Source organism: Lutra lutra, chromosome 13, assembly GCF_902655055.1.
Source record: "Lutra lutra chromosome 13, mLutLut1.2, whole genome shotgun sequence".
Classification (NCBI taxonomy): Eukaryota; Metazoa; Chordata; class Mammalia; order Carnivora; family Mustelidae; genus Lutra; species Lutra lutra.
In genome coordinates this window covers 73,252,140-73,267,292 of record NC_062290.1, presented here as the reverse complement: position 1 = coordinate 73,267,292, position 15,153 = coordinate 73,252,140, and the positions used below count along the sequence as shown (strand labels likewise).

The 15,153-nt window shown below is 37.6% G+C and overlaps 1 protein-coding gene across 5 annotated transcripts in view; it reads right to left on the bottom strand.

Annotated features, from left to right (window-relative positions):
- The window catches only part of MUSK (muscle associated receptor tyrosine kinase), a 92,128-nt gene that overhangs the window by 63,554 nt on the left and 13,421 nt on the right, over positions 1–15,153 (bottom strand). For all 5 annotated transcript variants that reach the window (XM_047701157.1, XM_047701159.1, XM_047701160.1 and 2 more), the window contains exons 3-5: positions 13,557–13,708; positions 8,558–8,685; positions 7,533–7,674 (exon numbers count right to left, since the gene is read on the bottom strand). In XM_047701157.1, the coding sequence (XP_047557113.1) occupies positions 7,533–7,674; positions 8,558–8,685; positions 13,557–13,708 (422 nt within the window). The remainder of the gene's footprint in view (positions 1–7,532; positions 7,675–8,557; positions 8,686–13,556; positions 13,709–15,153) is intronic.

The following is a 15,153-nucleotide window of genomic DNA, read 5'->3' as shown; positions in this document are numbered from 1 at the left end:
TTATTCAACATGATTTTTTTAAAGAGAGAATATCCCTCTGGTCAAAAATAGGAAAGTAAAAATCAGACTCTTGCATTTTAGAGGTCATCTAAAGCCTCCATGATGCAATCTCTCCTTAAAAACTTCGGCTCTGCCGTCCAAATCATCCCATTCCATTGCCACTTCCTGTTCCACTGAGTGTCTGTCTTCCTGGCCTTTAGAGTACTTGGAGAAAACTGATTCAGTAGGGATACATAACAGAGATAGCATGGATCATTCTTTGGATACCCACCATACCTAAAGTGGGACATGAGGCAGATTGGAGAAACTCTGTTGATTCAGAATTTCTTCTGTAGGGCTCTGAAAAGTGTCTTTGTCTCTGTTTTCAACCTAACAAAACTAATAGCAAATATAATTGGTGGTAGTGGGGGGTGGGGGGTTACATTGGATCATGCCACTGAAAATGCTGTTTTCATCTCTGTGGGGAACTGATTGAAAGAAACGATCTCAAGAGGAAGGAATAGTTCGAGTTAAATATAAGGAGATCTTTATGAGCTGATATGATTGATTTATTTTTGTTTTATCCTTATATCTTCATTCTCATATTTGGAGAATGATCTCAGCTTGAGGGCAGAAACCACGAACCAAGTGTGATTATCTTTAAGACTGGTAAGAAAAACCAGAATTTCAGAGATATTAAAATGTACAACAAAGAAAACAAATATTAGCCAGTGGTGATTTTAAGGAACTAGCATCTCTGAGATTCACCCCAGCCATGGTAAAATATTTAAAAATGAACATCTTAGAATGTATGGAATGTGATATGGACATTTCCCTTGCCCTCATCACATCCTGCCATGAAACCTGTCTGAAAGGTCATTGTCACAGAGGTACATGAGACAGGGGTTAAACTTTCCAAAGGAAGAGCCTCCACTGTTATGAGATGGACCACTCTTTTCTGCATTTCATGTGACTATGGAATTTGGGAAATGATAGATGCTTCTGCACCAGTGTTAAATCAGTATACCTGTATAGTTCTCACCTAGCGGGAGTGCTTCACTTTTCCATGGGAACTTCCTTTGCTTACTTTGAGTCAATAACACCCAACCACATGAAGAAAATGCTCACTGAGAATTCAGAACCCAAACTGAATTTTAGTGTTGGAGCCTCCAAGCCAGTATGGAATCACAGATTCCAGGTCTGCCCATAAGTAAGAAAGAAGAGTCAAATGCGGGGAGAACCCACTAGTAGGTGCTGCGTTCTGAACTCCTTCACTTCTCACTCCATCCAGGTGACTCCCTTCCTTTTGCCTCAAACTTACTGTCTTTATGGACTGATTCCGTCCCCAAGGAAATGGGGTGTTTCATGTTCTTTTCATCAGGATCTCACCCTCATCCCCAGTTCTTCAGCCAGTGCCCAGGTGTTGTGAATATCTAATCAACATAGGAACCAATTGCCTTTGATAAAACTTTTCCCATCCCTTAGTTTGTTCTAGAGCAGAATGGAGCAGAACTGCAAACCAGTAACAGAAACCAATAACATCAAACCAGTAACAGAAAGGTTGATGTCACTTTATCAATATCGTATAAGGTTTGGAAGAAATAATTTTTTTCCAAAACTTGAATACATGTATTAATTCTTCCTCTTTATAAAAATCTAAAAAGTATAAAGAACTATGTAAAGTGTATGACAAGACATTTACCTCCTATGTAATTCTACATGCAGAGATGGTGACTATTAACAGCTTATTAGTTCATACATTCTAATATAGAATATATAAAACATACTTTTCTTCAACTTTTTCACTTATGAACACATTAAAATTTCTAATGAGTTAATATTTCTAATGAGATAGAACAGAACCTTGCACATAGCACTATAGAAGTACTTATTAAATAATTGTAAATACAGCAAATAATTGTATAATGTTTGCTGTGTGCCTGTATTCATGTGATCATTGCAACAACCTAAGAGGTAGGTGGTTATTTTTTTTTACCTCATCTTAGAGATGAGGAAACTGGGCTCACTGATGGAAAACAGACCCAAATCACATATATGGTAGGTAATTGTAGAAGTTAAAGTGTATAGCTTGATCTCATTCTTAATAGCTGCATGGAATTTTTTCACATACTTTTGTCAGTTTCCTATTGATGCAAATTTTTATTTTTTGCAAATTTAAATTCTTTAAAATTTTTACTGTTGTAAATAACTGTGATAATCTTTTTTTTAGCTTTGTGATAATCTTGAACATACACTTATATATATATAATTCCTCCAGATAAATGATCAGAATTAATTATTGAAGCACATGTGTACACATTTTAATGTTTGATTTTTATTAAGAATGAAGAAAAACACCTCCACTAGACTATACCAAATAATAAGAATAGTTGAAAGTGTTGGTTTCTTTATTGCTGTCATCCTAATTGTTGTCCTTTATAAGTAATCTGTTTTTTCTTCAATAATTTAAGATCACCTCTTTGTCTTTCGTGTTTATTATGATGAATCTGGGTCTGAAACTATTAGCGTATCTGCTCTTTGGTTTTACTCATTGGGATTCATTGTGTTTCTCGTACTTGAAGATTTAAAGTTTTCAATAATTTTGGCTAGTACTCAGTCATTAGGCTTCTGAGTATAGCCTCATATTTTCTCTCTTCTCTCTTTCTGTAATGCATATCCATAACTATTTCTTTATTCAGTTTTATCTTTTCCATCTCTCTGAACTGAATTCTAAATTCTGAAGAGGTGACTTCTAATGTGTGCGTTATCTCTATCTCTAAAACACCATTATTCATCCATTGAATTTTAATTATAATTATGTTTTGCATCTGTTAAAATTATTTAATTCTTTATCAGAACTGCTTTTCTTCTTCTTATGTATTTTTCTTTCTCCTTTTGTGTCTTTAATTAGTTTACATATATTTATTTTCAAGCCTCACATTGGGTTAGCTGAATTTCCCGGGGTTTTGATCCCTTTGTATATTGTGTCAGCGAACTCTCGCTTCAGGCAGTTTCCTGTGGATGCTGTAATTTTGCATTGTGAACTCATCCTTAGTGTGGCTTTATTATGAAAATCCTATATAATCTGGGTAAGGTACTTTTTAAAGCTTTTTAGTTGTTAAATTTTTGGTCTGGGACCAATATTTATGTTAATTTCTCTAGCGTGGCAGCACCAGCCTGTGCTGGCAGTATGAATTCACTGTCAAACCTACATGAGATATAGTCCTTAGCATTGAATACAGATTTATTCATAAGAAAACTTGTTTTTTTCTTTCTCACACCCAGAATTCAGGTAGACCAACAAGCCTCTGCATTGTCTTTATGTACCATCAGATGGACTTTTTCTGGTCCATCTTTGCACTTCTGTGATTCTCAGCTTTATAGAAGGTTCTCAGGGCTAACATTCCTTCACAGGGGCCTGAGACCTTGTCTCCCATCCCCTTAAGAGTCTTAAATATTCTAGGTTATAGAGATGGACACCTGCGCCTTTACCTTCAGGACAATGTAGAGCCAGCTCATGAGCTTGCTGCTGTTTTTTCAATTTCTAGTTATTCCTGGTCTCTGGAGATATAATTTTATCCTGCGGGTTGTATGACTAACCCAGCAATTCTGGGTGTTTGTAATAGGAAGATATTCATGTTATCTTGTCTGTCGTATGCCGGTGCTGTAAGTGTTTAAGCTTACATTTGTATATTTGGTATGAAAAGATGCCATGATTAATTCCTTCAACCATTCTCTTGCAATAATTGTTAAATCCTTTGCCCTTTTTTCCTTCCGGGCAAACTCCAGTGCCTGTATCTTGCCTTTGGATTTGCTATTCTACTTTTTCTGAACATCTTCTACTTTTTCTGCAGTGAGGCACATTGATGTCACTCCATATTCACAGTTCCATTCTCTACTAAAACTTTAATGTTATGTAGGAATCCTAGTTACACTTGTGAGTCATCTCTCCCATTCCCAATAGCTATTTTAAAACCTTTCCACTCTCCTCAGCTCTCCACCTCCCTTTACAGAAGTATTTTCAGAAGATAAACTTACTTTCTACTTCCTAAAGGAAATAGAAACCAACAGAGCTTTCTCAAATTCCATCTACCAAACTCATTAACTTGTTTATACTGGAATATACCCCCTTTTTCCTTCCTATTACAAGGAAGGAAGTTCCTTCTTCCTAAGTACAGTGAACAAATAATTTATCATCGAAGCCTGGATACTTTTGAAGGTACAGGGAGGACTCTATTAATAATTATTCCAGGACAACAGGTGTAAACCAGAACTGTCCTGGGCAAACTGGGACAAGTGGTCACCCTCCATATAGGGCTTATCACTCTACTTGTCCCCTCAATACACTGTTTTTGCCTTCTCAAGTACCACATTCCCTTGAATATTCTACCTCTCTCCTTTATATATAAATGTCCTTTTCTCTGAGACACTTCTTATTCATATTTTAAAATTTTCAGTATTTTTAAACATTTTAATCTTTTTAAAAGAAATCTTGCACAACAACATTACGTATGTACCATATATACCTGTAGCTACTGCTCACTTTTTTGGCTATTCCTTTTCAGTACCAAATTTATTGAAAAATTTGTTGATATCCACTGTCTCTTTTTTTCAGCTCCTGTTCGCCACCATTTATAGAATCTTGGCTTTTTCTCTCACCTCTGTTCTGACACTACTCTTGGCAGTGTTACACATGAATATCTGTTCCTTAATAGGACACACAGTATTTAGCTTTACTCAGTCTCTTAGACACCTCTGTGAATTAGATGTCCTCTCTGTTCCTTAGTTTCTTAAATGATGCAATGATAGGACCTTCCTCACTGACTGTTAGTGATGATTCAATAAAATAATCCACGTAAGCATTTAGCATTTTAAAATGTTAGCCCTCCCATTGCTCATCCTTTTGGAAATACATCCATGTTTGGCTATGCTTGAATTAGATGGTTTCATTAGTAATTTTATATGTCACTGTTTGAACCTTTTAAGATAAGACAAAAAATTAGAATATGTTCATGTTGCCATTCCAGAGATCCAGCAGCTTAAGACTGACGATCTAGAAAGGGAGCTTAACTTTTGAGTTGAAGGCTATTTCATGTTTGTTACAGCAGTTAAGATTTAGTGAAAACACTCTACCAAATCCACAGTTGGTATACTTCTCCTCATCAGAAACTGACAATGGCAAACAGCTTTTCCATGGCATGACCATGGTCAGTACATGTAACCCGGCATTGAATGATATTATGGAGTTCTCATTCTAATTTGCTCAAAATAATTCTCAGAGTTACTGACACAGTGCGTAACAAATGGTCACCTGCCTCACTGACTATGGCCCAGCTGTATCCTCAGCCCTCATTATTGCCCAGTTAGTAGGTCTTTACAGACACATTCAGGGTCATACCAGTTGCTTTTCAGTTGGTTTTTCACCTGTTCTGAATTGTTGGTTAAATTGGCCCTTCCTTTAAATAGATCATGTCTGCATTGTATCTTTTGGAAATGTCTTAACTATTTCTTTAAGTGGAAGCCAACCTTTCAGAACCTCAAGAGAAACTACACAGACTTACTATAATTAATGCTCTAATAGTAATGATTATAATTGATGCCATTTATTAAATGTTTATTATGTACCAGACACTGTGCTCAGCATGTCACAAATTTTCACATATATTGGCTGCTTTAACAGGGACTAAAATGGAGTAGAAATAGATGTGTGCTAAAAGGATCATCTTACCTACTGTTAGAGTAACTTTAAATGATATTATGTGCTCTCAATACTAGCGAGATTAATATAACCTCTGTGTATATTAACTATTAAGGCAATGAGCATCACCATTTAAGTGTTAAGAAGAAAGAAGACAGTATTCAGTTTTACTGATATGTGTGATGCAAAATTAAATGGCAAAGCAGGACCAAACTGTGTAATTGGACTCCAAGTAATTGTGATTTGTGTTCATTTTCTCTATGTCACTGTTGAAGCAAATATTTTTAATATCTATGAAGATACTGACCTAAACTATCAACATTTAATATTACAATAGGGAGGGCTTATATTTAATATCTTGAAGAGGAAAATCTTTGTGACACTTTATACAAATTGATAACATTCACTCTGTATTATGCCATGTACATCTCAAGGAAACACTGAATCCAGGCAGATAGTGTCCAAATATGTGATTGAACATGTTTATATATTTATTTTTCACTGAATAAGTTGTATCAAGTGGTTATTGCATACTGAGCCTTAAATACCATTGCTAATGTTGAAGATACTAAATTACAGTAACTATGCTGAAAATATCTTTTTTTTTTTTTTACATCTGACAGCCATTATCCCATCAACCTCATTCTTCTCTATGAGGAGTTAATAGAGATTCTATGAGCAATCGAAGCAATGATGTAATAAAGATGTTACCTCAATTAGAAACAAATGTGGGAAATGAGATTCTTAATGCTGTCAGAGCAAGGGCTACCTAGGAAATAAAAATAATCTAAAAGAATCTAATAGAAAACTGTATGATTGAAAAGGAAGAGATGTGGGCTTACGTGAATAGGATGGAATCAAAGTAAGCTAGGGGAAACTCCCAGGGTCTCTCCCAAATGAACTATAATATGGTCCAGTGTGAGAAAGTCCAAGTACTTTCTCAGTCAGATAAGAGAAAAGTAGAAAAATAGGTGATTCCTTTAGTCAAAATTTATTGGGTGTTTACAAAGGGCCAGGGACTCTGTTAACTACTATCAACACCACCTCACTGAATACTCAAAGCAAATTCCACTTTTCAGTTGAGAAAACTGGGAGCCAGAGAGATTAATTCTACAGCATCGAACAGGAAGAGCTGGGAAGAGTGTTGTACTTAGTTTGCTCACTGGGCATAGGCATGCTGGTAGTTTCTATTTTTAAGCAAAATGTGATGTGATTTTAGGTCAAGAAGGATCTTACAATCATATGGGTAGAACACCTAATCCTATCTGGATTCTGATTTCTCAGTGAAGACCTTTACAACTAGTTGCTGAATTGGTTGATTTTAAGAGAACATTTTAAATAAATGAAAAATATTTTGACAGTATAACTCACGGAACTAGGAATAGTTTTCGTTATACATTTTGAGCCAGTATTTTATTTTTCTCAACCATTTGTGACAGAATACAACCTAAAAAAAGTTACTTTTTTTCTTTAATCTTTTTAAAGTCATGTCTATATGCTGATAAAGATAAAATGAGGGTTTTCAAATTTATAAGCAAGGGAGAATTGTCTAAGTCAAATAGAAGTTCTGAACTGGTGTCTTGCTGTATTAGTATTTTAGTGAATTTAATCTGTTTTGGTCAAAATTACCAGGGATTGTGGGCAATGGATGGAATATGACCCATTATACCAGGGCACACTTCTTTCTCTTTTCAGTTTTTCTTTTCCGAGTTTTGACCTTATGCTTTAGTATCTGGAACAGTGGAGGGAACTGGTCTACCCACACATCTGCTGCTGCAAGCTAATGTCCAGCCTTCACAGTAGAACGTGAGGCCCTTCTAATAGCCCCATAATGGGAAGGAATACAACTCCTTACCCTCAACTTCCAGCTTCACCAATTTGGAATATGCCGTCCCGAGGCTGTTTTTTGCCACACATCGATAATGTCCTGCATCTTCCTTTTGCACATTGTGAATCCTTAAACTCCCAGATTCAAGAACTGCAATGCGGGAATTTTCCTGCCAGGGATAGGGACATGAATTTTAAAACGTCCATGGCTTTATCAAGATACCATTTGCCTTACTTCATCAGGTCATCACCATTGCTGCTTTCATCAAAAAATAGCATTTGAAATTATATAGATTATCACAAACAACTTTATTTGTTTTATTTTAAATAAAGCTAATCGATATTGTACCTCGTTTTGGTTAATTGACATATATCAACACCTACATATTCTCTGTGGAATATTCTGAGCATAAGATGAAAAACCTCACTGAATTCACAGTTAGTAGGTGACAATGATGATGCAGTGTAATCATTTACCAGTAAATGTCGTTATGAGATACAAAAGCAATACAAAATAAGCATGTACATAATAGATTTTTAATCTGACTGCTCTGTGATGGAGGCATTTGTCAGGGAGTGTGTTCACCAGTCTTGATGATGTTTGTGCTCTAACTTCATTCCAGAGGTTCTCATCCCTTTCCTTCCAAACCTCCTTTCTCACTCTCCTTCCAGAAACTGTTTGTTGGGTCTAAGACCTGGATTTTAGTTTCATTTTTGTTTTTATCTCCTGTGTCTCAAAGATTCAATGTCAAAAAATAAATTGATTCAACTAACCGACCAGTCAACAAAGAAATACTCTAGCTTTGCCTTTGCTCTGCTTCTTTGGCCATCCCTGTAAAGAACTACTGGTTCCCATCTTTGTTCCCCTAGCCAACCCCAACGGGAATGCCTTATAGTTGGTGTGTATGGGAAGAGGACTATTTAAGTTTGGTTAAACTGTTATATAAGGGAACAATTTTATACCAGGAATTTGTAATCATGTAACTGACTTTGCAAAGAATTGTTGTGTTTGAAAACAAGTTGTATAGACGTGTATTCATAATAATCACTTACCCTGAGAGCACTGTCCCCCTTAATCCAGGACACTGATGGTTTGGGATTGCCCATTGTAGTACATGGAAGAACTGCCTTTAATCCTTCTATTATTTTTACATTTATGGGAGGACGAGTTATTTTCGGCTCTAAAGGGAAATGAAAATTCAAAATCAGGAAGACAATACGGATGCATTAACCTTTCTCCTTTCTAGTTAAGTCTAAATATCCACTTTAAGAATAATTTATTACATTACAGGATTTACCAAATGCTAAGACAGGTTTTGAGTGGATATAAAACAGGAATCATTTTTCAAAGTTTCAGTTATCTTGGTTTTATTCATATCTTATTTGTTCAAAACACAAATTCAGGAAGCATATTAGGAGTTTGAAGTTGTAGTATTCTTCACTTTAAAAGATAGCTAATGAAAAGTTGATTAAAATGAACTGTCACCATAACAATTCAACATTATTTAATTCATACCAATAGACACAAAAACATTTGAAGAGATGATTTTGATCTATTTTTTGCCTAATTCTGAGTTATGCTTTCCCTTTCCCTTTAGTCTCACTTTGACTCTTAAATTTGTTGATTAAGCATTAGATACATTTATCCTCTAGAACTAGATGTTATTATATTTATAATTGGAAAAATTCTGTCATACAATTTAGAGTATCTGTACTCTGTGAAGGAAACTTTTGTACTTTACTGTTCTGTGAACCGGTTTTAAATTAATTCTGTCAGAAGAAATAGTTTATGCCAGCTACTATTTATTCTCCGATAGTAAGCTTTCAGGAGAAGTTATTAAATCTAATGTATAGAAGAATTGACAAGTTCAGGAAGCCTATTATTTTACTACTTGAAACATTCATAAATAATGAAAACTACATTTATTCCTTAGGAATATCATGTTACAGAGACCTGTCTTTGCAGGAGAGGCTACTGAGAAATGGATATGTTTTATTTCCTTCAGGTTCTGGGCTAAAATCAGTGTGTTACTTTGATGGATAAAAGCATGAAATAAGGACTTTTTCCTCTTATTTTAATTGTGCATGTGGGGGTTGGTGGGGGTTGGAAGTGATATTTGCAAAGACTGCACGGTCTGTTGATGTTTCATTTAGGGATTTATTGCCATTTAGAGTTCATATGATCTTGGATTATGGCAAAATTACAAGATAGGCTTGAAGCATGTTATGGGAAAATATCAACTTTGTCATTTGCCTGCTATCTAAAGTACACAACTCTCCTCATCAACAACAGTGGACACCTACATTTAGATGATGGCCAGGCACCTCAGTTGTGAGTTGGGTTGTTATATGGCTGCTGGCAAAAGTTTAGCTGAAGAATTGATATTCCTGGGACCTAGGCCAAGAAGGTGTTATCCATTCCTTCCCTTGGGTTCCTTGAACTGATCCCTATGCCTTAAGCATATAACTTAAGCAGATAACCTTTGTTTAAAGCAAATGACTCCTATCTTCTTAGTGAAATAGATGTCTTGGTCGTCTGTTGGGTAAGAGGTGAGGAGAACTCTTGTGGAACTTGAATATAAAGTGAACTGAGAATGCGATAGGCATTGATATTGAGTCGTGGATTCCCCACTGTAAGGGAACGCTCTTCAGGTGGAGCCTTGAGCACTGGCTCATCTGAGCTCATTATCATGTTAAAATGGGATGCTGGAAGCATCATGTTATGCTAGCATGGAACCCTTAGTTGATGGGCCACAAGGAACTTGAGAGGAGGGAGCTCTGAGAGAGATCGTAGGGTAGCTGGAGTAGTAATGGAGGCCAGGGTCTTGGGATCTCAGGAAGGTCTCTACTAAAGCAGTGTGGGAGCATTCCAAAATGTTAGCAACTGGGATGGCCAAACCTATGTATACCCACATGACTGGGTGAGCTTTCCTAAGGAGAAGGTGGAAAAAAGAATAGAAGATTTAGGATAGATCCAAAACAGGGAACATTTACAGCCAGAGAGAATATGAGAAATGTGAGAAATATGAGAATATGAGAAAGGAAAGGTAGCCCCACAAAACAGTGAAATACTTAAATGTGCTCTGTCTTCAGAATCAAGCCTTCATTATTTAGCAAAGGAGAACATGCTTGTTTCCTTACATGATTTCCTCACTGCCCTCCATGCTGAAAGAAAGCTTTCATTTGGGTTCACCCCTACCCACTTACAGAACCCCCACACCAGCTTCCACACAATGTCCAACTAGTCCCTCTACATACCTATTCTAATGATTCTAGGACTTCATTTATAAGTATGATCAAACATAAAATATTAATAGATGTTTGAGAAAAAACATGAAGATGGGGAAAAAAAGAACCAAAAGGAAACCCAAACTTATGAAGAAAACAGAAATAAAGCAAAAAAGGGAAGAATATATATATTTTTAAAATGCATTAGTTGGGGCACCTGAGTGACTCAGTTGATTAAGCATCTACCTTCAGCTCAGGTCATAATCTCAGGGTCCTGGGATTGAGCCCCATAGTGGGCTCCAAGCTCATCGGGGAGGCTGCTTCTCCCTTTCCCTCTGTCTTTCCCTCTGCCAATGCTCTTTCTGTTTCTCAAATAAAATTTTTAAAAAAATAATAAAAATGAACTAATTAGTGATACCCTTACAGAGACTTGAGCAAGTATTGCATCATGTAATATATAGAATTTGCTCTGAAAAAAAGGAGCAGAGAAGTAATTCCTAGAAATGAAGATTAGGGGTTTTAAAGATCAAAGTAGTCAGTATAAGGGCAGAATAGAAGAATGGTCATATTGAAGACCCGAGTTCATGATATGGAAGGAAAAGTTAAATAAATCTCCAAGAAGATAGAATATCAAGATAGCCATGTAGAAAATATGAAGAGAAAATATTGGAGTCAAAAAAATGGAAAAAGAAAGAGATCTAATATTTGTTAATTAAAAGTTTAAGAGTAAAAAAATAAAAGTTTAAGAATGAGATAAAATGAAGGGAGAAAAATAGGAAAAAGTATATCTTATTTTGGAAAAAACAACAACAACAACAACAACAAACCTTTGGTTTTAGATTCAAAAGGCCCACCTAAAACTAAGTAGAAATAATAAAAGAAAACACATCTAACATATTCTTGTGAATTTTGGAAGTTTATGAATTCTAGATTTGAAGAGAAAATGCTAACTTTTTAAGAATGATAAACACTAGACTTACCTATAGGAATTAGAAAAAGATTTCTCAGCTGCAGCATGGAATATTATATGACAGTGAATAATTGTTTAATAAAAGCTAAGGAAAGGGCCTTTTTAATTTTTTTTTTTAATTTGACACAGAGAGAGAAAGATCACAAGTAGGCAGAGAGGCAGGCAGAGAGAGAGAGGGAAGCAGGCTCCCTGCTGAGCAGAAAGCCCAATGCGGGGCTCCATCCCAGGACCCTGAGATCATGACCCAAGCCAAAGGCAGAGGCTTAACCCACTGAGCCACCCAGGTGCCCCAGGAAAGGGCTTTTTTAAACTCTTGTCTGTACAGAGACAAGTTATTATCCAGGAGTAAAGGCAAAGCAAAGACTTCCAGCGATGCAAAGATTCAGAAAATATTCTCAGATTTTATATGATCACATGCTCACACTTTGAAAAGAAGCAGCAAATGACTTCCTTCAGCAAAAAACAATGACCACAAAGTAGAAATGTAAAAGATAAAAGAAATAGTGATGACAATCAGGGATAATAACAAAACTTGCAATAAACTTCCCCGGGTGGAACTGGACCCTGCTGAGTTGTATGGCACCCATATGTTGATGTGATTTTTCACATCAGCAGCGTGGTGTCTGAGAGAAGAAAATAAAGGTTATTTTATGACAAGGTGGACATTTGCAAACAGCTAGGGCTTCCAGCACGGAAGGTCATGAGATTTGTGGGTGCTGGTAAGATGCTAGAATACCAGGTAGGAGAGAAAGTCAAGTGGAGAGAGAACTGAGGAAGTCCCGATTGGGGGTGGAAGAGAGAACAGAGGAGTCAAGGGCAGGAGAACGTGAACATGCCGGCGATGGCTGTGTAGTGGGAGTAAGGGAGCGAGAGAGCTGGACTCTGTTCTTAGCTGGGAAAGAGACGGAGTTTGTGCCTTCTCTGTGGAGGCACATCATGAGTCTGGGAAAGTGTTTTCTCCATGGGACAGAGCTAGAAATAGAAGTGTTCATGTTCAGAGTGTGACATACTGGAGCTTATGATTTTAAATACAGACCATTTCCTGGGGGTGACAAGGTCATTGATGGGGTTAACTGATGAAAAGTTAAGGCAAATATCACTGGACTTGTGGAGGTCAGGAGTTGTAAGGATGAAATGGCTAGAGGCTATTCTAGGGTTGTTCAAATCCCTTAGGATGGTGGCAGGAGTAGGGATGGATAGAAAGATAATGAGTCTGGAATTGAAGTCTTTGGTAGATGTTGGGGGGTGTGCAGGGGAGTGTCTAGAAGTGAGTAGATAACTTGAGTAGATGTACAGGAGAGAGTGGTCAGAATGGTGCCCGCCCTCATGAGAGGAAAGATTTTGCACAGCAGTAATGGCTTGAAAGGGGGCTAGGGGTCCTTGCTAGCCTCACAGACAGAAAAGTGGGGTAAAGAAACAGTTCCAGTGAAGCAGAAAAGCCACTCAAGTTTGAAAAGTCATCCAAGAAAATCAAATTTAAAACAAGGCAGAGGGTGGAAGTATCTGTGAAGAGGTTAGAGATAAAACATGCATCTGGTTATAATGCACCTGTTTTAAAGATACAGGGAGAAGATTTTTAGAGGGAGGTTCCCTGATGGCGGAAGGCAGGATGGAGCAAACAATGTGCTGTGGACGGGCGAGAAAACAGGAGAGTGGAGCACTAAGGGGTTCCCTGCAGTTGAGGACAGGAATACAAGGTGTAGAATTCACTGCCTCAAGGTTGCGTTTTGATCTTGAACTTGGCTGGCTGCTGAGCCTCCAGGCGTGCGTGGTGACGGGGGTGGGGGCGGTTTACTGCCTGCTCTGGGGTGTACCACATCAGCTTTAACCTCACGAGCAGAGGCTCCCACTCACTCATCTTCACTTGCAGAGCCCCGCAGCTCTCCGCGGCGCCCCCCACGCCGTTGTTGGCTGTGCAGCAGTAGATGCCATCATCGCTGTCTTCCACGCTCAGGATGGTGAGGAGCTGCCCGTTCTCTCGAATGCTGTACCGGGTGTCAAAGAGCCTGGGGGTCAGAGACAGCAATGGCGGGTTACAACCTCCTGTGTGATGGTTTTCAGCTGTGATTCACTGATCAAAACAGATGACTTGTCAGTGGAGGAAGCAGAAGAATAGCAAAAGGAAAGTTGAATGAGTTCTGAATAATAGGATAACCTTAGTTCCTAATATAAAGCTAGCAATGCATTCTAATGTTCCCTACGCTCCAATAATCAAAGCTCCCAGGAGTCCCTCCAGCACGATTTCAAAGGGTGACGCCTATTGATAAGACCAAACATAAAGTTTACTTTACTCAGGAAAGTATACTACCAAGATATATGAGTTTTCTCTCCATAATGACTGGAAGGTAGCAGCCAGGGAATGAACACACACATGTAAATGTGACCAGTGGGAAGAATGTAATATTTATAGAAGTAACTGACAATTAACTGGGCATTCATTTATTAAACAAATATTTGTTGAGTGCCTGACAGTGCCAAGCACAGTTCTAGTTCCTTGGAATATATAAGGAAGCAAAACAGATTCAAACTGTAAAAACCGATGTTTTACATACATTATCTCATTAAATTACATGCTGTTTATTGAGAAGGGAATTAGGGAAACAGAAAAGTGTGAGGGGAAGCAACAACATAAAAGTGGGTTTTATGACCAAATAAAGATTCTCTATACAAAATATATACATTAGGCAGGAAAAATGCCTCCCCCCTCCATTCACGTCTTAATCCCCAGGACTGGTGAATATGTTACTTTACATGGCAAAAGGGATTTTACAGATACCAAAGGTCTTAAAATAGAGTATCATGGCTTGTATAGATTGGTAATCATGATAGTCCTTGAAAGGTGGTAGAGGGAAGCCAAAGACTGAGAGGAAATGCGACAGTGGTGGTGGAGGGCTGAGGGATAGAATTGTTGGCTTTCAAAGTGAAGGGAGAGGCCAAGGAAGGCAGGTAGCCCTCTGGGAGCTTCGAAAGGCAAGAAATCAGATTCTTCTCTGGGGCCACCAGGAAGAATGCAGCTCTGTCAGCACCTGGATTTTAGCCCAGAGAGGCCAATCTCAGACTTCTGACTCCCAGAACTGTAAGATAATGAATCTATATTATTTTAGGCCACTAAGTTTTGGGTCATTTGTTACAGTAGAAATAGGGGACTAATGTGAAAACAAAAAATGGGAAAGGAAGTGGATTCTTGATGTTCTAATCTCAGTGGGTGACTACGGTCATATTCTGATCCTGAAGAGGAACCAAAAGACAGTAGATTTTGGTCTAATGTGACTAAGGATAATATAATCACTGGGTAGTTCACTAGCTCACAATAAATAATTGTGACAGGCCGTGACACTCCATCTCATGTAATTTTGTTGATTTTTTTGTTTTGTTTTGTTATCTGTAAATGTTCATGTAAAAATATGAACATCGGAATATTTTACAGATATACCTGGTGGACCCAGAGCCT